This window comes from Paralichthys olivaceus, chromosome 17 (assembly GCF_024713975.1).
Source record: "Paralichthys olivaceus isolate ysfri-2021 chromosome 17, ASM2471397v2, whole genome shotgun sequence".
In the NCBI taxonomy this organism is placed as follows: Eukaryota; Metazoa; Chordata; class Actinopteri; order Pleuronectiformes; family Paralichthyidae; genus Paralichthys; species Paralichthys olivaceus.
Window position 1 is genome coordinate 6,396,395 of NC_091109.1, and position 22,999 is coordinate 6,419,393.

Below are 22,999 nucleotides of genomic sequence, written 5' to 3' on the forward strand. Positions count from 1 at the left end.
ATCTACTAAATATTCTGAATACTACTACATGCTCTTTGCAGTAATTTAGAATAAATCTCACACGATGTTCCATCTTAGTACTTTATAATTGACCCAACACTGAACCCATGATCAAAATAACTACAATGAACAACAACTTTCAAAGAAACAAGCTGTTTCATCTCATAGAAATAGATTTTCTCCAGTGATCATCATAAAAAACCCACTCTTCAAATTGAATTATTATTTAAGCTGAAAGTCTGACCCTGACTCAAACCCCCCTCCGCACCACATACAGACAGGTGGTGGTTCAGCCTTTGTTTAAAGTGGTGGTCGACTATGTCCTTTCAGTGACATCTTCCATTTGGAGGCGAGATCTTGAGGTCTAGGCAGTACACAGGGTTTGTTGTGCTCAGATCAGGCCACAGCATTCCAGCTTTGAATTTGAACACAAAAAAAAAGATTACAAAACAAGCAAGGTTTAAATAGAAGTGGATAATGCATCTGAAAGTATATATACCTGAAGACATCCTGGAGCGAAGATGCATCTTGATTGAGGAGGGCTGAGTCCATCTTGGCTATCTTCATCCTGGGACACAGACATTGTCACACCACAGCCTTTATCTTTAAGTTTGAACATGTGACACAGAAACAATAGGTATAAGTAAACAATAAGCAAGGTTCAAATATAAGTGGATAATCCATCTTTAAGAACATACCTGAAGACATCTTGGGACAAAGATATTGTTGGAGGATTGTGTCCATCTTCATCAGGGAACAGCATTCCAGCTTTAAGTTTTAACATGTGAAAAACAATTGGCATAAGTACACAGGCAAGATTCAAGTAGAAGTGGAGAATCCATCTTAAAGGACATACCTGAAGGTGGGCTGGCTCCATCCTGGCCGTCGAAGTGGTGGTGGGCTGGCTGGCTCCATCCTGGCCGTTGTGGTGGTAGTGGGCTGGCTGGCTCCATCCTGGCCGTCGTCATCCTGGTGGTGGTGGGCTGGCTGGCTCCATCCTGGCCATCGTCCTGGTGGTGGTTCCATCCTGGTCATCATGAGCTGGCTCCATCCAGGCTGTCGTCATCGAGGTGGGCTGGCTCCACCCTGGCTGTCGTCATCGAGGTGGGCTGGCTCCACCCTGGCTGTCGTCATCGAGGTGGGCTGGCTCCACCCTGGCTGTCGTCAACGAGGTGGGCTGGCTCCACCCTGGCTGTCGTCAACGAGGTGGGCTGGCTCCACCCTGGCTGTCGTCAACGAGGTGGGCTGGCTCCACCCTGGCCATTGTCGTCAACGAGGTGGGCTGGCTCCACCCTGGCCATTGTCGTCATTCTGTGAGACAGAGTCAAAGTTTGAGTAGTCAACACAGATGAGAGACCAAGACATGGCACCTTCAATACAAAAAAGCCAATGAAACAAAGAGGAGTGATGATAGACAGGCACTGTGGCCATGTTAGACAGTAGAAATGTGACAAGACTAGAGAAAGGCAGCAAAAGGCAGAGATCTAGCAAGAGAGAAAAAAGAGCAGCACGTAGTAGATGATCTATAAGGACATACCTGAAGGTGGGCTGGCTCCATCCGGAAGTCGAGTTGGTGGTGGGCTGGCTCCATCCTGGCCGGTGTAGTCATTCTGTGAGACACAAAGTCATCAAGGAGGGTTGGGTAGTCCACATAGATAAGAGAGAGACAGAAACAGAAAGAACAGATAAGAGAGAAACAGAAAGAACCATCACAAACAGTGGAAGATGGTGACCAAGACATGGAACCTTCAATACAAAAAAAAGCCAGTGAAAAAGGTGTGATTATATACAGGTACTGTGGCCATGTAAGACAGTAATGAATTGTGAAAAGACTAGAGAAAGGAGCAACATGCAGTGATCTAGCAAGAGAGAATAAAAATTTAAAAAACACTCACTACTTGTTTGCCATGTTGGTTCAAAATTCGACGAAAATGGAAATGCAGATCCGCCAGGAAACAAAATTCGATGAAAATGCAGATCCGCCAGGAAATTAAATTCGTCAAATGGAAATTGAGATCCGCCAGGAAATTAAAATTCGTCAAATGGAAATTCAGATCCGCCAGGAAATAAATTGGACGTGATGGATGATGGTCAGCCATGTTTGATAAATGAAAATAGAAATTAGGTCCCCTAAATGTCTGACGACGGATGGACGGCTACATTGGACGGAGAGGGAAATGCTGGTATTCTTAGGTGTTGCAATTGTGAATAAAGAGAAGCTTAGGCCATGTGGCACCACGACTACGACAGAGCACCTTCACAACACACCTACGACAAACTGATTTACATTCCAAAAACTAACCAGATTACTGAATCAGTGCTCTCTTCTCAAACAACATCAGTCCAGATCAATGTCTGATTCTACCAGATAACTACCTCAGCAGTTCCAAACCAACCAATACACTAGAATAACTACCTCAGCAGTTCCAAACCAACCAATACACTAGAATAACTACCTCAGCAGTTCCAAACCAACCAATACACTAGAATAAGTCAATTTCCTTCTTAATGCTCATTGAAACCCTAAAAAAGGAAGAATATCTCTGACGCTTCCACCCATTCCTGCAGCTGGCAGGCTAACAAAAAAAGAGAAGCTAAATGCTCCATTTCCATTGCGTGGGATTTATTTCTTACACCATAAAATTGGTTCTAATTTATGACTTAGTTGATTAACGGACATACGCATTTTGAACGGACGGATGGCTTTGTTGCCATGATAGATGATAGACCGGCACTGTGGCCGAGAAGAGACAGTCATGACACGGCGGCCATGACAAGAGGACAGATTGGCACGGTGGCTGCGGAAAAGGTGTTGCCATGGCGGCCAGGCGAAATGGAGAGGTACTTACTTGTTGGTCCATGGGCAATGTTTAAACGGACGCGCAAATTACTATTTTGAACGGACGCGCAAGCAGGTGGGTGGTCCTCTTCGTTGAGAAAATTGAGAAATAGAAATGCCTAGATGGAAGGAAAACCACAACCCATAAAGAATAAATACCACTTACTGTTGGGTAGATCCTAAGGATCTATTGTTTGGAAATGCACCAGGAATGAAAATGCAGGACGATGGAGCAGCAGCCATGTTGGACGGAGGGAAAATTACGAGCCTCATGAAAACCGAGTCATACTGATCAAGTCAAAAGATCTACAGTCTTGATTTTAAGAAACACTTGTTTTTAGGGTAGATTAATAAACATACTTTTAAGGAAGAATAAATTTAGTATTTAAGGCAGATTCAATAAATACTGTGTAAGGCAGATTAGAGTAAAGGTTTAAATTTGAGAATTTACTACTGATTATTGGAGCAATGATTTGGGTGGAAACTCAGTTTGTTTTTAATTTTGTCGAAAGCAGGATGCTTGCATTTCCATACCAACATTGTGCCCAGAAACCCTGTTCTCAGCTATTCCCAACCCTTATCTCTACACACAGTTTAGTTTTGATTTTAATAAAGGTGGACACACAATTCTCAAGGTTTTATTCCCCTGTCCTAAAATCTAGTCTAGTCTGAAGAGAACAGAGGGGAGGCCGACACGGCGGCCATCCAAAAGAGAAAATTTAAATATGGACTCACCCGTCGTTGATAAGCCTAAAAAGGAAAAGTTGTCAGCCATCAACATTTCATCATTGACAAATTGAAAGCCATGGCACTGCCGCCATTTCAAACAAACCAGACCACAGGACCTAATTTACTTAAATGAACTGCTGAGGTGAATCGAGTTTAGACATCAATACTGCATATCCTATCACATACTAGCCCTCAACAAAGTTCAAGTCCATATCTAACTCTCGGCTTCAGATCGGCTACACATTTCTCAGAGAAAATAAGAAAGAGGATAAGATGGATTCGCTGGCGAACAGGCGGTTGTGCCGCCATAATAAAAACATTTAAGGCACAGCGGCCAAGCGAGCTGGGGGCACGGCGGCCAAGCGAGCTGGGGGCACGGCGGCCAAGCGAGCTGGGGGCACGGCGGCCACCCAAGAAAAAAAACCTTAGTCCTACTGTTTGAAGATCTTCCTGAAGATCGACCTGAAAGACAGAAAAAAAAGCTAGGTCAGATTTGAATTTTCTTTAACATTTAAACAAATTCTAGTCGACATTCATCAAAACATGATATGTTTGTTATGTTGAGGCAGTAAATGTCTCCATGAAACCAGTTGACAGGAGTCACTCACCTCTTCTTAGGGAGTTCAGGTTCTTTGTGATGCTGGACCAGGTCAACCACGTCTCGCTGTGTCTACGACGAACAAGTTTCTGTTCCTAAAAGAAAACATTAAAGTTAAAACAAACCAAACTCAGGCTTTACATTGTCAAGTCAATTTTATTCACCTATCTAATTAATTAATTCTTATTTTATCAACATTTAATTTATCTTCATTAATTATATCAGTTCCATTTTATTGTTATTTCTTTAATTTCTCCTTTCATTTTACTCCCATAGTTTGCTCAGCCTTTATTTCCATTTTATTCCATTTCATTTAATTCTCCTTGAAAATCCTGCTGGGATATTAAACTGTTTTTGTGTATCTTATGTTGCTTTAAATGTTTTAAAAATAAAGATGCCAATAGATAAAAGACGGACATTTCCGTGATTTCATTTTCTGAAGTTTAGCTGAAATGTAGAAACTTACACACGTGAGAGTGATGACGGTAAACGTCCACGTGAAGTCACTCACCTTTAATGAGGAGCGCTGAAGCTGGACGTGGTTGACCTGTCGACTGTGTCCACGATGAAACGATAAACTAATATTAACGTTAAATGAAAACTTTCAAATAAAATAACGTTAAACTACAACTTCCGCCGCGCACGCGACAGTCGCAGCAGGTTGCTGTTGTTTTCTGGCGTGTGACGTCATACGCTGCTGCCGCGCGAAAACCCAGAAGTTTCCTCCCGGAGACAAACTTCTTCTCCCGGTCTCTCACTTTCTGCTCCGTCGCTTTGCGTCGCGTTCGTTTTGTCTCAGTTTGTTCAGCTTTGTTTCTGCAGCTCGTGACCTGAAGACGTGCCAGGCACAGACTGCGAGAGAATGAGCGAGTCAGCCTCTTCATCAGCTGATCACAAACACCTGATCACACCTGGTCAGGGGGCGGGGCCTTCAGCTCGTTGTGGAGGGGGGGCGATGATCATGTGTCGAGTGTAAATCTCTAATAATACTTGACATGTCCAGTGACGTGTATTTCCACTAGTAAAGAAGCAACACATGGATCCAGATAGAGCTGATGGTGATGATGAGATTATGTTTTATCTAAGAAGCGGATCTTTGATATTTCACTTTCAATGTGTGAAAGTCCAGAACATTATGAAGCTGCACTGTATTTATGTATTGTCTTTGCAATTAAGTCATTTATTTCCATGGCAGCCATTTCACGTTACGTTACATTATGTGGTAAGAAAAAAATTTTGTACTTGGAATCAAATTTATTTGAGTAAGTTCATCTAAAATACAATTAAATATTATCATCTACATATATTTTGTATGAAAACTGAATGAAAATCTGTAACATAAATACACATCTGACTTTTGTAACAAATCAAGCGGCTTGAAAATCTGAGTTCTGAACATGTAAATTGTGGACAGACCTTCTGCCCAATGTGCCTTTCGAAGACATGGCTGAATGTACCAAGGCAGCTGGGGTGAGATTCAAGATTCTACCGTGAGGTAAAACTGCAACAAGGTGCAGTCTGGTTCAATGTAAATATTCAACATGTCTGACACATCCTTGGTAAACTGAAGCAGAGCTGTGACTTACTGGAGGTAAGAATCCACTGAGATCGCACTGTGAGGCAAATGAGACGGGGTTCTATTTTTTAAAACTTAAAAACACTTTATGTAGTGACTATAATTAGCAAACTCTTTCTATGTAAACGTGCATAAGTAGATTTACAATGATAACGAGGGGGACAACTCTGCCCATTCATTGTAACTTACTGTCACTTTAATTTGGACATGGGTTTATGCTTAAACGTTTAAAATAATCAGTAAGAGGGGGCATGAAGGCACGGGATGGTGAGCAGGACCTCAGGTTAGGACAATGTATTGAGGTGCAAGTCCAGAACGAATGGGTCTTAAAAGTCAGTGATAATATGTTCAAATCAATTCTGAAATTTACCAATAAAGAGACGTCAAAATCAGAGTAATAAGTCCTTTTAGTAGATTTGGTGTGGATGTAAAATTTCCCATGAGAAGCACAGCCACAAAGGTTTAATCATTAGTGTCCTGTGTCTTTCTAATGTAAAAATAAAAGAATAGAACCACATGACAGAGTTTGTTAATATATGTATATGTATGAAAAATTTTTGCAATCCACATAACATGTTGGGGAAATTATTAATGTGCAAAAAAAACAGATTCTCTGTGTGCCACAGTACTCTGAGGAAAAAAGGGTATCATTCATTTAATACAATTTGCAAACCTAAAGCTTCTTGTGAAAGAGAAGGTTTGTTGCGCACCAGCAAATACAGGACGATCACACATAATCACAACATTCCTATTTATTAATCAATATAGAATACATTTTTTATGTACAAATAGATGTGAAGAGGGATTTCATGTCAACCAAGGCCTCAGAACAGACACCAGGGAGAAATACAGAGTAAGTAACTGTAATCAAGATAAAAAATAAAGACACTCAGAGTTTATGAATTGAGGGGGGAGGACACGCTGTCATGGTAACCAATCCCTGTCTTCTCCATCCAGTGCTTTCTTGAGGTTCTCCTTGTTTCTGATGCTGTTGAGGAGCAGCTCCAGCGTCCTGACGACAGGCTGCATCCCGCTGCTGCCCAGAGCCCCCACGCTGTGCCTCTTCCCAAAGCGTCCGATGGGTCTCACCCCGCGCCCTACGTACCAGAATGGGTCTATCTCTGGACCTGGACCACACAGACACAAGTACAGTGTCATCATATATCAAATCCAGCAAGTACAATGATGAAAAGACCAAAATTAATTCCACAAACACAATGATATTCGGATGATGGGTACATTTTGTAGTAAGCTACTTAAAATAAAAAATAATTGATGACATGAAACATTCCCAAGTCAAACATATGGACTTTTTTAGCATCTTCAGTTTGACTCTTCAGGTTTTTATATAGCTTTTGATGCTTCACAGTATTCTATATGGAGAATATTCATTTGAATTAAAATAAAGGCGATGCCATTGATTACTAGAACAGTATTGTCATATTTATTAATATTATTTATTAGGTTCATTTCTACTTTTGATAGGAAAGTTTTTTACAGTCTATTAATGATGCAGTAAATGATCCCTTGAGATCAAGACAGGGTTTGAAAACCAGTATCTCAGTTTAATAGTAAAATTAATATCAGACAGGTAATTCCTCTGAAAATTATATGAATAGTAATGTAAAGACATAATAAGAGGAACATATTGACTGATAGTTGTTTTGTCAGTCATCTTCACATTTACTTAAATCTCCAATCTCATCGAATCACATTCAGCAGGATTTTATAACAAATCACAAATAAAATGTTATATAAATCCCAGGTCTTACTTCTGTTGTCCACATTGTGAACGATGTGGAAGTCGTGCTCCACCGTGGTGCTGTGAGCGCTGCTGATGCTGGAGGAGAGGAGGAGGAGCAGTGCCAGGACTGCGGGCAGCCAGCGGCTCGTCAGGACACAGTGCTGGACATCAGCCGCTCTCCCAGGCAGCATGCTGTGGAGTCTCTCAAGGCACTGAGAGAGGACGGAGTGGTCAGAAAGACATCACCTACTGTTAGAGGTTACTCAAATCAAGAAGAAAGCCTGGAAAGAGCTAAAAATGATATAATTAGAAATAAAAACATATTTAGGATATGTCAGATTATGATGAATCAAATTTAGAATATAAGAGAAAAACTGAAATGCAGAGAATGGTATTCATAAGAGATGAATTAAAACATGAAGTAGGATTTATTCATTTAAACCTCACTACCAAGCAACAAAAACTTATACAGGAATATTAAAATATAACTTAGAAACACACATCCTAATCATTATAATCTCATATTTCTCATTATAAGTCCCAAAAGAAATAGAAAGCCTATACAGTCTATGCTATCAATATCATGTCAGATAAGTTAGCAATCATGTAAATACACAACTTTATGTACTACCATTATTCACTTGTTATTTTACAGTCTATCAATCTCATATTATTGATATATTATAGGATGAAGTCACATGGATATAATTGTTAAAAAAGCCACCTGAAGTGTCTAAATATCATAAAATAATCATCAAATTCACAACTCAATGTAGCCTAGAATGTAAACATGTAAGAATAATATAAATACATCGTATAATCTCGGCGCAGCATCATCTTACCCTGGACTTTGGTAACAGGATGAGGTTAGTCGGCGGAGGTCTGCAGTGGTTATTGTTGAGCAGGTGTGATCCAGCTTATATAGCCTTGCTGCCCATGAGGATGTTGGATGATGAATCAAGAACGTCAGTCACACACAGTCATCCTAGACCTACAGGATGCATCACCCACCTCCTCCTCCTCGCCTCCTCCCACTCCTTAACCCCCCCCTCACCCCTCTGACAGAGGACGGCTGCTTTTTGGAGTTTTCCTCATGTCCGTCACGTAGCAGAGTAGTCCATCAGGGAGTCAATGACACACGGACGACTTTGAATTAGTGAGCATGGGAAGACCCAGCGGCTCAAGTAGGTCTGTCAGACAATGACTGAGGTGGGAGGTTTGTGATGAGTCTCTCATCATTCAGCTTGATTACAAAGGGACCAGCCAGCACCCAATCAGGTACTGCAAAAAAAGAAAACAACACCTCAGTGTGTTCTTAGACACACTGTCATCTGAAACATTTTTCTTTTTTTTCTAAATTGATTACATTTCACATTTGGGAAGTTTGAATGCGTCATCAAAAACAATGTCATTGCTTGAAAACTAAAAAAAGATTAAACATAATGGGGGAAAAGACAGAATTAGCTATCATGATTCAATGTCTGTGTGACATTTTGTCTTCCTTAAAAAAGACTTTAAAATTTTGGCAAGAGACGTCACATTTAGGAAAATGTTGGTGTGCATTTAAAACTTATCTCATAGCTGGAAAACACAGACTAAAAAGATTAAATGTAAGGAAGACAGAGACTAAGCTTGCTCAACAAAACTATGATTCTTTCATGATTTAACATCTGTGGGTACATTTTGTCTTCCTTATAATAAATAAATAAAGTCTGACATGAAACATCACATTCTGGAAAATGTTGGTGAGTAATGAAAAATCATCTCATTGCTATAAAACTAAAAAGGAAATATAATGATGAAAAATATTAATATCTGTTGGTACATTTTGTCTATCTTAAAATTAACAGATACATTTTTACATGAAACTTGAAAGATGTTCTAATGAGTCAAACAAGCATCTTCAGTTTGACGTTTCAGGTTGTTTGTCTTTTTTGAGTTTAATTTAACCTTTTATTTAAAAAATAATATCTCAGTCTACCATGATTAACTTTCTATCTTTCAATTTAAATGAGAATAAACTGAATCCTTAAGCAGTGCTGACAGAAAATAGTATAGTAAACAAAAAATCTGAGGCAATCTTTGTTAAATTATTAAAACAATGTGTATGTGTTTTGAACGCACATTCATGGTTTTATCTACTTTCACTTTTCTCTTCTACACTCACAGGACTCATTTATGACATGAAAGCATCTGGCACGAAACTGAAATACAATATCAGAGTAGCTGGAACGGTCAGTGACAGAAAAACACACAACATATAACAGACTGAAGAAGGAGTAAGAAGCTATAAATGTCACGCATGTCACCAGTACCTGTGCAGAGAGGAGACAGCGATGACTCACAAGTGAGAGGTTAAGATGAGAAGAACTTCAGCCAGTTGGTGGGAGTCAGATGTAAAGTCGCCTGCGGGCCAAACAACAAAAAGTGTAAAGGTCAAAACATGTGATGATGTGATGTCAAACGTAGACGAGATGTGCAGAACATACAGCAACGGTTTGGTGAAGACTTGTCCCTCTCAGTTTATATATATATATAGTGGGGGGGGGGCACCTCTATGAAGCCAAATAAATATATTCTGCAGGAGATGGAGAGCTCAAATGATTAGTTAATTAATCAGATAATCAATTAAGATGATTATTTTTAGTTTAAAATAAATATTTTTTAGTTTCATTATTTTTATAAGCTAAACTGAGCTAAACTGTGACTCTTCGCTGCTTTTGTTTGGCTTTTTGAAAATCTTTGAGTTTTGGAGCTTGACACTACTTGTCATTGTGGTTTATAGTGATAAGAATTTTTCCCTATTTTACAGACATTTCAGAAAAATCATCAAATCTGCTGTTGTCCAGATCTGATCATTCATTTATTCACTTATGTACCAACTCTCAGTACAAGAAAATATGTGCACATCACATCCATTCTGTTTACCTGATGCAAGTGCGTATGTGTGTGTCCTCCATCCTGGGGCAGCACTTTAGTTCTCCTGCACAAACAATTTGTCATAGATTGTGATCAGATTGTACGACACAGTGTGCATGGCTGCAATAATGAGGTGATAAGTACCTGAGGACGTGTAATCACACCACAACATGAAAACAACCATAAATAATAAAGCAGATTTGATTTACGTTTTAAAATAAAGTTTATTCGTTGTTTGAGGCCCAGTCACAGCTGTTTGTGTGTGTGAGGTTTGGTGATGAGCTGAAAAACCATTCAGGAAGACGTCATGTGACTGTTGGTTTTATTCATGAATGCATTAGAGACAAATCTACAGACACATTTTTTTTCCATCTCTGAAAAGTGACCGAATGTCCACGTCTTCATGGTCTCATCAGCGTCTGATTGACTGGCTTCATCTCGCCCGTGTCATCTGTGTTTCTGTGAGCGGAGGCACAGCATGGGGCCCCTGCCAGACTTCCTGATCGTTACACATCCTGTGTAAAATCTTCAGGAATCGTGACATCACAAGCGAGGAAGTAAGTGAATGAAGGTATTTCTTCAGCAAAAGGAAATTCCCTTGATATTGTGAGAGCTCTGAGAAATGTGGGTATTGATTGTGAAACCCCTGCTTGCACAATGATTAACAGTTTAGCTCTGTGGTCTTAATCATTCGCCCTTGTGCTACAGTATATTTTGTTAACTGCCTCATAATTCGTGACCTACACAGTGTGTGGGCTGGGACATTCATTGATTATATTTGGTTTACCCTCTCCACTAAAAAAATCAGTCAGTTTCATTGAAGGAATTTCCAGTTGAGTTTTCATTCAGAACAAAAATCTTGATTTAAATTTGAACAGTTCCTTGAGCATGACTATTTCACGACACCTAACGCATCCCTGCGATAGAAAGGGTTTATGAGGATGATACATTTGTGCACTGTTTCAACAATAACTCAGCAAAGAATCGACATCCAACCAGGAACAAGGAAATATATAGTGGATCTATAAGATGCAGCCGCGGAGATTCATAAAAACTGGTGATTCTGATTACTTGTGGTCCAGTATAATGGATAAGGCATCGGCCTCCAGAGCTAGGGATTGTGGGTTAAAGTTTCATAGGGTTGCAAATAAAGAGTCAACCATTCCTACTTTGGACAATATATGAGACTTCAATACATCACATCTCTTCCTACACTATCTGTGAGCTGGAGTAGAAGAGTGCTGAGTGATTTGTAATGCACATTTGTCACATGTCAATTTATGTTCCAATATGATATCAGATGCATTTTCTGCAGCTCTCGACTGCTTTATGTTGCTTACTAATTTCAACCATAAAAGTACATTATATTTCTCCTAATATTAAATCTCTCAATTCAGTTGAATTGTTATGGGGAGATGGGAGCAAGTGTTTCTATGTGAAATGCCTTGCTGCCCCTTTGTGGTCAGATGTGTGCACATGCAATGTATAAATACGCACATTTAGGATTTATAAGTGGAGGGAGATTTTTTTCTATGCATTTAGAATTGTTTTCCTCCAGGTCAATTTGGGGAACCCCCCCAGAAATGACGCCCAGGCTGAGAATAACAGTTTTTAGAGACTGGTGATGCGGCTCTTTCTACTTATAACCACTAGATGTCCCTGTAGGAAGTGTGGGAGTGTGTCCAATCGAAGACTGTATTATGAGGACAAGATTGTGTCCTCTTGTACCATTCATAAAATGCATTTAGCCAATCCTACATCACAACACACCACATGATAAATGCCCTGAGTGTACAATATAATAACACTGCAAACAGAAAAAAACATGTGCAAATCCAGAAAAAACATGAAAACAGAAAAAAACATGTGCAAATTAGGAAACAACTGCATCAGTTTGACGAGACATGTGCAGCAAAAAGTTCAAATACAAGCAAACTCAGAAAACATCTTCAACTATTGGAGACACCTGCGCTGCCAAAAGTCACAGCACGTGCACATGTGCTGCAAATAGTGCAAACGACAAAGGAAATGTTTCCATGGGACCCAGAACAGTGATCAAGTTCCATCACTGCTGACGAGAAGCAGACTTCAACAACTTCAGAGCGTTGAACTACAGCCAGGTTCCTCACTTTTTGGGGTCCCCTTGGAAGCATTTCCGTTGTCGTTTGCGCAATTTGCAGCGTGTCTCTGTGTCTGCACGTGTGTGTCGTCAAATTAATGAAGTTGTTTTCTTAATTTGCACATGATTTAATCCATTAGCATGTGTTTTCTTAATTTGCACATGATTTAATCTATTAGCATGTGTTTTCTTAATTTGCAGTGCGTTGGGATCTGTAAACAAAAACATGCTGGTGACCTTCATAAATATAAAAATAGCACATGTCACCATCCAGCGCACGCGCAATGTGAAAGAACATTAGAAACACGATACGACACATACCGTAGGCGTCTTTGACGAAACCGGAAGTACAGAGAAGCGCAAGCTCCTGTAGTTTATTTTGAAGTCGCTTCAGAAGTCACGCTCACTTCCTGTTGACAGTGAAGCTGATAAACACCCAGAGAGACACATCATGTAGGAAGTGTCCGGGACATGGAGTGAAACCAACCACACGAGACCGCGCGGGACGAGGCGTAAACAGCCGAGGGGGCCCTCTGTGTGTGTGTGTTTGTTTTCTACATGCGTGTGAGGACGGTATGTCGCTGAGTTCGGGCGGGTGGACTCACACCCCCGGCTTCGCACCGCCGGACCAGTCCGCCGCCCTCCCCGCGCTCCAGCATGGGGCCTCGGCGTCACAGCCCGGCTGCCACACCGTGCTCATCTCCGTGCGGGTGTCGGTGTGCCACTCCGGTATTCGGCCGCTGTGTCTACCCGGAGCAGGTGACGAGTCACTCCGCCTGCAGCTCAGTATGGACCCGGGGAAATCCGGGGAATTCCGCCTGTCGCTGCAGGAGAGCAGCGAGACTGGCCGGAGTGTGGTGAGTCAGGGGCAGGGCTTGTTGTTGCTTAATGAAATGTATTAGATTCATTCTGGATGTGAAACTACAAACTCGACATTTTACTATGTTTCACTTTACTTTTTATTGTTTTTGATTCGTCAGTTATTTATATTGTGGTTTTATTGTTGTTTTGGTTCTCTGTGAAGCACTGTTTAACCTAGTAAAGAAAAGTGCTATACAAATAAAGTATATTAATACTCTATTACCATCTAAACTGACAGCACTTGATGTGTGAAAATACCTTGGACTTAAATCAAGTTTTAGTTTATAGTCTCAACCTCACTGGCTTCTCACCAGGGCTATATTAACCCATGAGGAAGTCCCAGATTAAAAAGTAGTTGTGGCCTCCCTGTGGCCCCCCTTAGGCCTCCTGTGGGCCTCCTGTGGCCTCCTGTGGCCTCCTGTGGCCCCCTGTGGGCCTCCTGTGGCCCCCTCTGTACCCTTTAACATACATGCATGTTCCGTGTTCAGGCAGCCATCAGGCAACACTCACTAAACAGAGCACACAGCTCATGGCAGTTTTCTGATTTTTCGAGTTCTTCTCTGAGATGCAGAAATCTACTTCTTTAACATTTCTCACTTCTGTCAGTTGAATGTGGAACTTGAACACGAAGCCTGTACAGTTATTGTATTAAAAAAAATAAACATGGGTTATTAATGTAATGAAGTTTTTGTTCCAAATCAGACACACACCGCTTGTTTTGCGTGATGGTCACCTTGCTGAAATTTAGACACCCCTCTCAGTATGATGCATTTCAGTTCAGAGACTTGGGAGAGTTCTACTCAGGTTTTCCATTTGTAATTTTTAGACCAATTCATTTTTGTTCTATTGTTTTTAAGATTTTCTTAACGAACAATGTCTGTCTGTATTTAATTGATGTGTTAAAAACCGATATTAGAATAATGTTTTTTACACAAACATTTGCAGTGACCCACATCATTGCTGTTTTTACGCAACTTAATGATTCATTTTCCTTCACCATGTCACCTGACCTCATCTCTTTCCTCCTCACTCCCTGTTCCTCTTGTTTCAGACCGTCGCTGAGTTTGATTTGAGGACAGTAAACTATGAAGTGAAGTCACCAAAGTGCCACGAGCTGTATTTGACTGCGCCGCCACATGACCGCATCAGTTTCAACTTTCGCTGTGAGCAGGAGGCCAATGAGTGGGCTACTGTGGTGATGTCATCATTGAGAGAAGCGCATAGAGGTCAGTACCGACAGTGTGTTCAGGAAGTATTTACACTCCTTCACCAGTGTATTTCCGGCATAGAGAATTGGCAGCCACAGAAGAACGATGGAGAAAAGTTAAACATTTTCTTGCAGAAATATAAACCCACTTATAATAATGTTGGACACTTGTGTATTTTCAAGTGTCGGGTTTAATTTGCCCTGTTGTGAACACAAGCTTGTTCAGTCACATATTTATTTGAACAGAGGAGCTTTTCACTGGCCTGGTCAATAATTGGTCACATCAGTAGTGACTGTTTCAACAACTGTAAACAAACTCCATATTTTGACTTTAGAGGGAATTTCAATTGGTTTGTGCTTACTTACATTATATTCTATTTCACTTTCACATATGTGTCTAAGCAGTAAAGTAAAAGAAATGAAAGATGATAGAAAGTGAGAAACCATAACAAAAAGTAAATACAATTAGACATGCATAAAGTAGTATGCTATATTTATCTATACTTCCTTTCCCAGTCTGGGAGGATTATAATATAGTTAATATATAAAGAAATATATGCAGTAACCACAGAGTTCTCCTGAAAGAATGGGAAGATTATTTGCTGTCTAAGAAGTGGGACTGAATTCTCTGTTAAACATTGAAACCAACATGAGGATGTGGAAGTGACAGTGTAATGAACAAATTAGCCCTGCAGCACAAGACACAAGCTTTCCTTTCAACTGATTTGGATTTCACTTGGTAAGTGACGAGAGTGAGACTAGCTCTCACTTTAGTTGTCGTCAAACTTAACTCTTTAAACTGTGTTCTATAGACGAGATGAGTTCACACGATAGTATGAAATCTACTAAGAACAGAATAAAATTTACCATTCCTGTGTAAAAAAGATAGTTTATAGTTTCAGACAAAGATAAAGATGGATCATTTCCTCCCACTATTCAGAAATTAAGCCGAAACATCACGCAGGCTGCCATCTTGCAACAGTGAAGTCATTTTAAAATAGAGTCTGCACAGTAGGGACTGGGTTATGCTCAACCAATCAGGAGTCACTCTCAACTGTCAGTCTTGTTGGGTTTTCCATTTCAACTTTTTTCAACTTTTTTCGTTAGCAGCTGCTCCTCAAGATAATGGCCCACAGCGCCCCCTGGATGATCTCCAACGTCAGGACACATTGATGTTGCAACGAGCAGGTGTGCACACTGAACATCTCCCTGTTTCATGTAAATTATTATGAGATTTAGAAGCGATGTAACTAATTCACTCATTCGCTCACTCATTTTACTCACTCATTGAATCATTGTTAGCTCCATAGTGGCTCTGTGGCCGAATGGAAACATCCTCTTTCCATCAACCTATGTTCACCTGTGTAGGCTTGTCTGTGTTTCCCTGTGCATGTATGCATCTATACATCTGTAGAGGAAACCTGCATAGACCTGACCCGAGCCATAGAAGCAGGTGACATTCAGTCTGCTTCTGTCATCGCTGCCACACTCGCACGGCAACACACTGCCCTCAAGATCCAGCCCTTTGCCCAAGACTATGAAGACTCTGAAATCAAGTAGGACCTTGATTGTTATTTGTGATTTTAACATGATTTAACTAGAAATTGTCACGGCTATAGATTTTGTCTGACGACTTGTATTTCATTTTATTCTAACAGTTTGGCTGTTGTAGTTGAAGATTCTTCCTCGTCCTGTTGTGTCACTGTGAAAGTGTTCCCTCATATGATGACTGCAGCACTGAAACAGCAGGTTAGCCTCTTTCAAACTTTTTCTTTCACAATATTTCAATTTCTCCACCCAGTTATCGACCTTTTTCTCTGCTATTATCACTCTCACTTGTTTGCTTCTTTTCATTCTATACCTCCTCAGATGTTTCTTGAGTATGGCTTTCACCCGCGGGTGCAGCGCTGGGTGATCGGCCAGTGCTTGTGCAGCGACCAGCGCTCTCTCGCCTCGTACGGCGTTCGCCAGGACGGCGACACAGCTTTCTTGTACCTCCTGTCAGCCCGATACACTCACTTAACGCACCAAGTCCTGCAGCAGGATCAGGAGAGCGCCCTTCTCCTCAACCCTCCCTCACTGTTGCTGCCCACCCCGCCCCTCCCTCCTACCTCTACGAACGGCACCTCATCTCAGGACCGGAGGCCGTACACTACCCTGCCCCCAAGACTCCATATGAGCAGCAACACTGGTGAGTGATGGCTTTAATATATAGGTTAGATTGATGTACCCCGTGCACAGTCAATGGTAAAAGCAGTGTAATTTGTTCCCTGTCACAGTCAATGCTCATGAAAAATCTGAATCCACTGGTTTATATTTAGTTTACTATAATATTCAATTCATCCACCTCTTGTTGGGTTAAAGGCTCCTCCACACATCCTTTACTGACAAGAAGTTTCATTTGATCCAGATTGCAATTAAATATATTTTAAATTAAGCAGAAGGAAGTGGAAGTAAATGTTTCCATTTTCATCCATATATCACATCTATACATCCAAGTACCACATTCTTGTGTACAACACAACACACAACACAGAAAGGAAAAGCAGTTATTGTAATTGTGTCAATAGCTAAATGGAAAGAAATCCCTGGAGCTGTATCTGTACTTTGTGCCATCGTTACACATGTATTGAAAGTTATGCTAAATGTAAGACCAGACTAATTTAAATTCCATTTAGCCATGTATGAAATGCTTGTTACAACTCATTCAGCATAATGTATTACAAAGTTTATGTAACACGTACAAACACTAACGGTTACACACATTCAGATGTTACTGAGTTCTTGTTCTCTCATTTTTCAGAAAGAGGAAACATCAGTGAAATCAAAGATCTCATTAACCTAGAGATGCCTCAACTCAATGAAGCACTGAGCCCCTCCACATCCACATCCTCCAGCCAGGTAATGCGCAGCAGCAGCCATTGTGCTTTTGTAATTAAAGTATGTATTGAAAGATTCATAATAAAGTTCAACAAACCTTTTAAAGCAACAAATTAAAGTGCTATTCTTCATGTTAGGGCTGGTCATGCCCCTCTTGCACTTACATTAACAAACCAACTCGGCCGGGCTGTGAGATCTGCAGTACAAACCGGCCCGAGAACTACGTCATCCCGGGGGGTTATCGCCCCGACGCGCTGGAACTCAGGCGCATCCAGCAGGAGAAGGAGGCAATCAGACAGTACCAGCAGGTAGGAAATACACACGACAGAGTGTACCATGCACGCACAGCACTACATATACATACAATAATACACCTGTATGCCTGCAAAGACAGCTTGTGTCACGCATGTATACTTGGAATAAATATGTTGTTAGAAAATGAATGGCTCAAACAAACGTTTAGCTCAATATTGAAAATGAAGAGATTGGCTTTATCAGGCCTGAGTCAAATGATACTGTGAAGAGAAAAATGTGCCAGGCAAATCTGGAGACTACTCAAAAAAGTAATGAGGTGAAGAGAAGTATGAAATTGATTCAAAGCCGAAATTCAAATTGAAACTTTTCAGGCTCTCTCAGGTTGACTCTCTTCTCTTTTGTCCCTGTTTTTTTGAAGGAGAAAGGGAGAAGAGAGGTGCTGAGGAGCGCTGGGGCTCAAAACAACTCACTCCTGTATAACCTGGACCAGGACTACTGAACACACAGAGACACAGGCACACGTCACACTCCGACAGTCTGAAAGTGTTGCGCCGTTTCGGTTGCACTCAATTTTCGATGACACGAAAAATCTAATGCACAAGCCTATCAAGTCTCTATGCACGTCTCAATATATGCTGGATTTGAAAGCATACGGTACTGTTGGTAGTTTTCTCAAGTTGAATGTAGCTTACCAAGCCAAGAGATGCACTTATACCACTTCAGACTTATTTCTACCTAATGTAAGATGTTAATGTAATAACACAAGTGAAGGTGGAGGTGCATCCTCGACTCGCTGGGTTTTGCATGTTCATGATTTTCCTACAGAAGACCTGACTTCACATTTTCTAAAAATGTGCAAACACTGACATGGTAAAAGAAAACCAGTATTGACCTGAGGCCACTTTTTACATTTAACACAATTAAGGTCTTTTTTGTCACATAAACACATAATGATGAACTTGTATGTTGATTATAATCAATCAGGTCCTCATGAAAGGCCATGAATGTCTTTTTTTTTTTTCTTTGTATTGACCATCCAGCTGGGTTTTAATCATGATCCCTGTTGACTTTTTACATCAGTGGATTCTTAATGAACTAATTGTAGGATGAGGTAAATTGAATGCAATACCCTAGTTTTAAATTTTGCACTGTCAAATTGTATATACTCTGTGAAACAGATAATAAAATGCTTATACACAATGTCTTTGTCTGCATGAATGAGCTAACTTACACTTAGCACGCACACTTGTGTGTTTTAGTGGGTGGATGCCTGTATAAAAAAACCTTAATGGGCGTTATTTGTGGAGTATACATTTAACCCTCCCAACACCACCGCTCCTTGTCTCAGGCGAAGGAAGAGGAGCGACGGGAGAATTTTGCTCGGCTGTTGATGATTGATGACCAAGATCTGGTGCCGAACCCGGAGTCTGTGGACTGTCGGATCTGCTACGTGGACTTGCATCCTGGAGAGGGTGTCCTGCTAAGGGAGTGTCTTCACTGCTTCTGCAGGTAAGAATCAGGAGGGTGGGAGAAATCCTCGAAGAGGGGAGATTAAGGAAGAATGAGGCCAATAAATTTGAAAAGAACCAACTGCAATAAAAGTCAGTTCACGCCTCATTACTGAGATTTCCGTTTTTTTATGTCTCTGTGTCAGCCACAGCCAGTGGCTTGAGACATATTTTCCACGAATTGAGTATTTGCAGAGAAAAACTTTCCATCATAAATACCATCTCTCCCACACCTTTTGTATTCAAGCTGTCTCATATCAGGACACCCCCACCTCTGGTAACTGTCGGCAGTTTGTAGTCACTGTGAAAATGAGGAAGCTCTAATGTTTACAGGCTGTTTTATAACTGAAATTGAAAATCACAGGTAAACTGACCTTTGTTGCATTTAAGTTGTACTTTGTCTCCCATGTCTTTAATGTTAATTAAAACTATTCATTCTAATCATATATTACACATACCATCCACTTCAACATCGAAATAATCGAATGATTTTAAAATTAGGATATAGGATATTTCCACAATTTCAGGTTTTTGTGATATTGCACAATTATTTTGTATTGTGTAATAGATTGATGGGTGTAAAGTAGGTCTCATGTCAAGGGAGGGAGCAAAATTTAAAAAGGAAAAGTGGATTAACTGCTTTTTCCAATAGCAGGAAGAGTAAGTGTTTAAATGTCCTGGACTTTTCTCATGATTCAAACCTTTCTGTGTCGGTGCTTGTGTGTCTGCTCGCCCAGAGAGTGTTTACGCTCGGTCATCATGTTGAGTGAAGAGCCTGAGGTGTCGTGCCCCTACAGAGATGACACGTATTCCTGCGCCTGCTCCCTGCAGGAGAGGGAGATCAGAGCTGTGAGTAACAACAGCTTCAGATACAGCACCTTTATCTGAAATCAAACTGTATATTATGTTTGCAGTCAGCAGTAATAGCTCCTTTCAATACTGTCACTTCCAGCCAAAAAGCCGGATCTCCTGCTCTGCTGCTGTTTTCAGAGTTTGTCTTCTCTCCGTGTGGGCAGCCTGCAGCGGCTCCGGCTGTGGTGCAGTGACAGCTCTGTACGGACACAGTTGCTAAATGTTAATCAATAAACTGTGATCCAACCAGGACTAATGAGTGTGGGGGTTTGAAATGACTTCCAGTGGAATATATTTTAAAAAAAGAGAGAGAAGTGAAACTTTGCAGACTAAATACTTAGCAGACTTAAAATAACTTATAAGCTCAAAATAAAATATATATAAAAGAAATTCTTAGCACGGATATACTGCTATCTTGTGTATAACATCTTAGTATGTATATTAACTATGTTTTCTTTCCCTCTTTGTGTCACAGTTGGTGCCAGCGGAGGAGTACGAGCGCTGGCTGCAGAGAGGTCTGTCAGTGGCAGAGTCTCGATGTGAGGGCAGCTATCACTGTGCCACCGCCGACTGTCGGGGCTGGTGTGTGTACGAGGACTCGGTCAATGTGTTCCACTGCCCTGTCTGCGGGAAACACAACTGTCTGATTTGTAAAGTAAGAAATATACACAGGAATTTGATGATTTACTTTTACTTCATTTCTAGGAAATTGTCTTGTGTTCAGTCCTTTAAGAGAAGCAAGGGAAAGCACGGAGCTGAAAGGAGTCACATTGTTGTTGCATAGATCTTCCTTCTATGTTGCTACAGGCAATCCACGAGGGAATGAACTGTAAACAATACCAGGACGATCTTGCGGCCCGGGCTATAAATGACTCTGCTGCGAGGAGGACTACTCATCTACTCAAGGTGAGCTGTTTTAGGCTTGTGTCATACAACTGCCGGTTACCTGATGAGGTAACTCTAGCCTTCGGATGTCAGACAGAGAGTCCCCTTGAAGTTTTGTTCTCCAGCTTACATGATTTTTTTGTCTCACAAACAGACTCTTGTGCAGTCAGGGGAGGCGATGCACTGTCCCCAGTGTGGCATCATTGTGCAGAAGAGGGATGGATGTGATTGGCTACGCTGCACTGTCTGTCACACTGAGATATGCTGGGTAACCAGAGGACCCCGCTGGGGACCCCAGGTAAGGAATCTTTGCTTTGCTTATGTTTTTCCACCTTTGATCCTACAAACCTTTACACAGTGATGTCAGAGCCAGGTACTTTTTGTTGATTGTCTTGTTGTGTAGAATGGTGGTAATATTTATGAACCTTGGGCGACAGATTCTCTAAAAAAAATACTGAAAATCCACAGAGAAATATTTCAAATCCTTTTTTTTCATCATTCTAACTTGCATTCGGTTTCTTTCCAAGGGTCCTGGAGACACCAGTGGAGGATGTCGCTGCAATGTCAACAATCAGAAATGTCATCCGAAATGTCAAAACTGCCACTGAGAATCCCCAGACTGATGCTCAGACTAACGAAAGGAATGAAAGACTGAATCTAAAATCATTCTCTATAACAGGGGAAAAAGGTAAAATTTGAGACACAACTGAGTTGACTGTTACAGGTTTGTTGTACTTTTTCTAACAGGAGAAACACTTAGCACATTACTCACCATCACTTACTTCCAAATAATTTGTGCCCTCAGCTCTGCAATGTAATCAGAATGACCGAAAGAATAATAATAAATGTGTTGACATTTAGCTGTGCCTCTCACAAAGAAGGAAAAGCAATCTGTGTGATTGCAACAATTCCATGTTCAGCATAAATTAAATCATCGCATCTGTGTGATGATGATAAATCATGTTAGAACAATGCAGAGAAAGAGTATTATATTGTTTTTGCATGTGGTGCCTTTTTAAAATGATTGCACTGCAGGCGTAGCGATCCAGGTGTGTTGTTTTTTGTTTTGGTAGCTTCGTACCAGGATGCTTTAAACTGAAGTGACCTTATTCTTGTGCACAACAGCTGTAGCAGGGTGTTCATAGTGACATTTTCTGGGAAAAGTGATGAAATCCATGTTGTATCTCTGATATGCAATTTTCTGCATGGAGATAGATCTAACAAGAGTATATTAAAGATAGTATATTTTTTTGTGTCTGTGTGCGATTGCGTGTTTGCCTTGTCACCAAAGAAGTTGGAAATGGATATGTGTCTGATTCTGATCTGCTATTTAAGCGCCTGACCTATAGAGTGAAACAAAACTTCACTGTATGTCTCTCACGTGCTTCAGTGGAGGGGTTAGAGGTCACAGAGGCTGAATTAATGCGCTGCTGACCAGTTGAGTATTGTATCGTGACATCATCTATAGATGGAAGATTCCCATATATGAATGGGAATAGTCAGCTAATCATGGCAATACTGGAATATGTTCTGTCTGAGCACGCACACGTTAACATGTTTTGTCGATAAGCTCATGTTCCCGTTAAGGAGCTCATATATAATAGGGTGCATGTGGTGATGCTCGTTGGCATAACAAACTGGATTTAATGGCATGTGAAACGTTTGTAGCCATCCTGATGTTTGGGATATTTTCTAATTCATGTAAGCATTAGAGCAACTGTCCTCACAAATGGCACTCTGTGTTCACTAGACAAAAAAATTGAATGAACTCCAAACACAACAGTATGCCCTCAACCACACTACTGCCCCGCACTGAGAAGCCATGACGACTTCCTCACTGTTACTTGTGTTCACAGCACTGTGTTACTGATGTACTACTGTGCCTTAATGATGAATAAATAACCTTCAAACTCACCTTCTTTGTGTTTTGACATCTAGTTTGATGGATATGAAAACTGCCAAATACAACGATCACATCTTCCCATGCCTTCATATATGGGATGATATTTATATTCAAAAATGTCTTT

At 40.8% G+C, this 22,999-nt stretch overlaps 2 protein-coding genes across 5 annotated transcripts; one reads left to right on the forward strand and one right to left on the reverse strand.

Annotated features, from left to right (window-relative positions):
- Window positions 1–6,474: 6,474 nt before the first annotated feature.
- On the reverse strand, window positions 6,475–12,945 carry prlh2 (prolactin releasing hormone 2). Its single transcript, XM_020087805.2, has 6 exons — window positions 12,846–12,945; window positions 10,415–10,469; window positions 9,802–9,892; window positions 8,329–8,767; window positions 7,515–7,698; window positions 6,475–6,869 (listed from the first exon to the last, which is right to left on the reverse strand). Exons 5-6 carry the CDS (start codon window positions 7,675–7,677, stop codon window positions 6,667–6,669), a joined length of 366 nt encoding a protein of 121 aa, XP_019943364.2. The 5' UTR covers window positions 7,678–7,698; window positions 8,329–8,767; window positions 9,802–9,892; window positions 10,415–10,469; window positions 12,846–12,945; the 3' UTR covers window positions 6,475–6,666.
- On the forward strand, window positions 12,896–22,886 carry shrprbck1r (sharpin and rbck1 related). Of its 4 annotated transcripts, none has more exons than XR_011238949.1 (15): window positions 12,896–13,381; window positions 14,437–14,611; window positions 15,700–15,780; window positions 16,007–16,148; window positions 16,251–16,341; window positions 16,462–16,783; window positions 17,396–17,493; window positions 17,610–17,780; window positions 19,076–19,236; window positions 19,973–20,084; window positions 20,563–20,742; window positions 20,895–20,993; window positions 21,127–21,270; window positions 21,500–21,891; window positions 21,940–22,886. XR_011238949.1 is itself a non-coding variant. In XM_020087803.2 (14 exons), the coding sequence occupies exons 1-14, from the start codon at window positions 13,100–13,102 to the stop codon at window positions 21,578–21,580; spliced, it is 2,139 nt and encodes a 712-aa protein (XP_019943362.1). In that variant the 5' UTR covers window positions 12,896–13,099; the 3' UTR covers window positions 21,581–22,886. The 4 variants fall into 4 exon arrangements, 2 of the variants coding, with proteins under 2 accessions (XP_019943362.1, XP_019943363.1); XR_011238950.1 differs by having other exon boundaries at window positions 15,703–15,780; XM_020087803.2 differs by having other exon boundaries at window positions 21,500–22,886.
- Window positions 22,887–22,999: the final 113 nt, after the last annotated feature.

Excerpts from the sequence above, each read along its gene's own strand:
- shrprbck1r (XM_020087803.2), top strand. The coding sequence starts at position 13,100 with ATGTCGCTGAGTTCGGGCGGGTGGACTCACACCCCCGGCTTCGCACCG. Across the intron at positions 19,237-19,972 it reads TGTCTTCACTGCTTCTGCAG|AGAGTGTTTACGCTCGGTCA; the intron begins GTAAGAATCAGG and ends CTGCTCGCCCAG. Across the intron at positions 21,271-21,499 it reads GACCCCGCTGGGGACCCCAG|GGTCCTGGAGACACCAGTGG; the intron begins GTAAGGAATCTT and ends TTTCTTTCCAAG.
- prlh2 (XM_020087805.2), bottom strand. The coding sequence starts at position 7,677 with ATGCTGCCTGGGAGAGCGGCTGATGTCCAGCACTGTGTCCTGACGAGC. Across the intron at positions 6,870-7,514 it reads TCACAATGTGGACAACAGAA|GTCCAGAGATAGACCCATTC; the intron begins GTAAGACCTGGG and ends TGTGTGGTCCAG.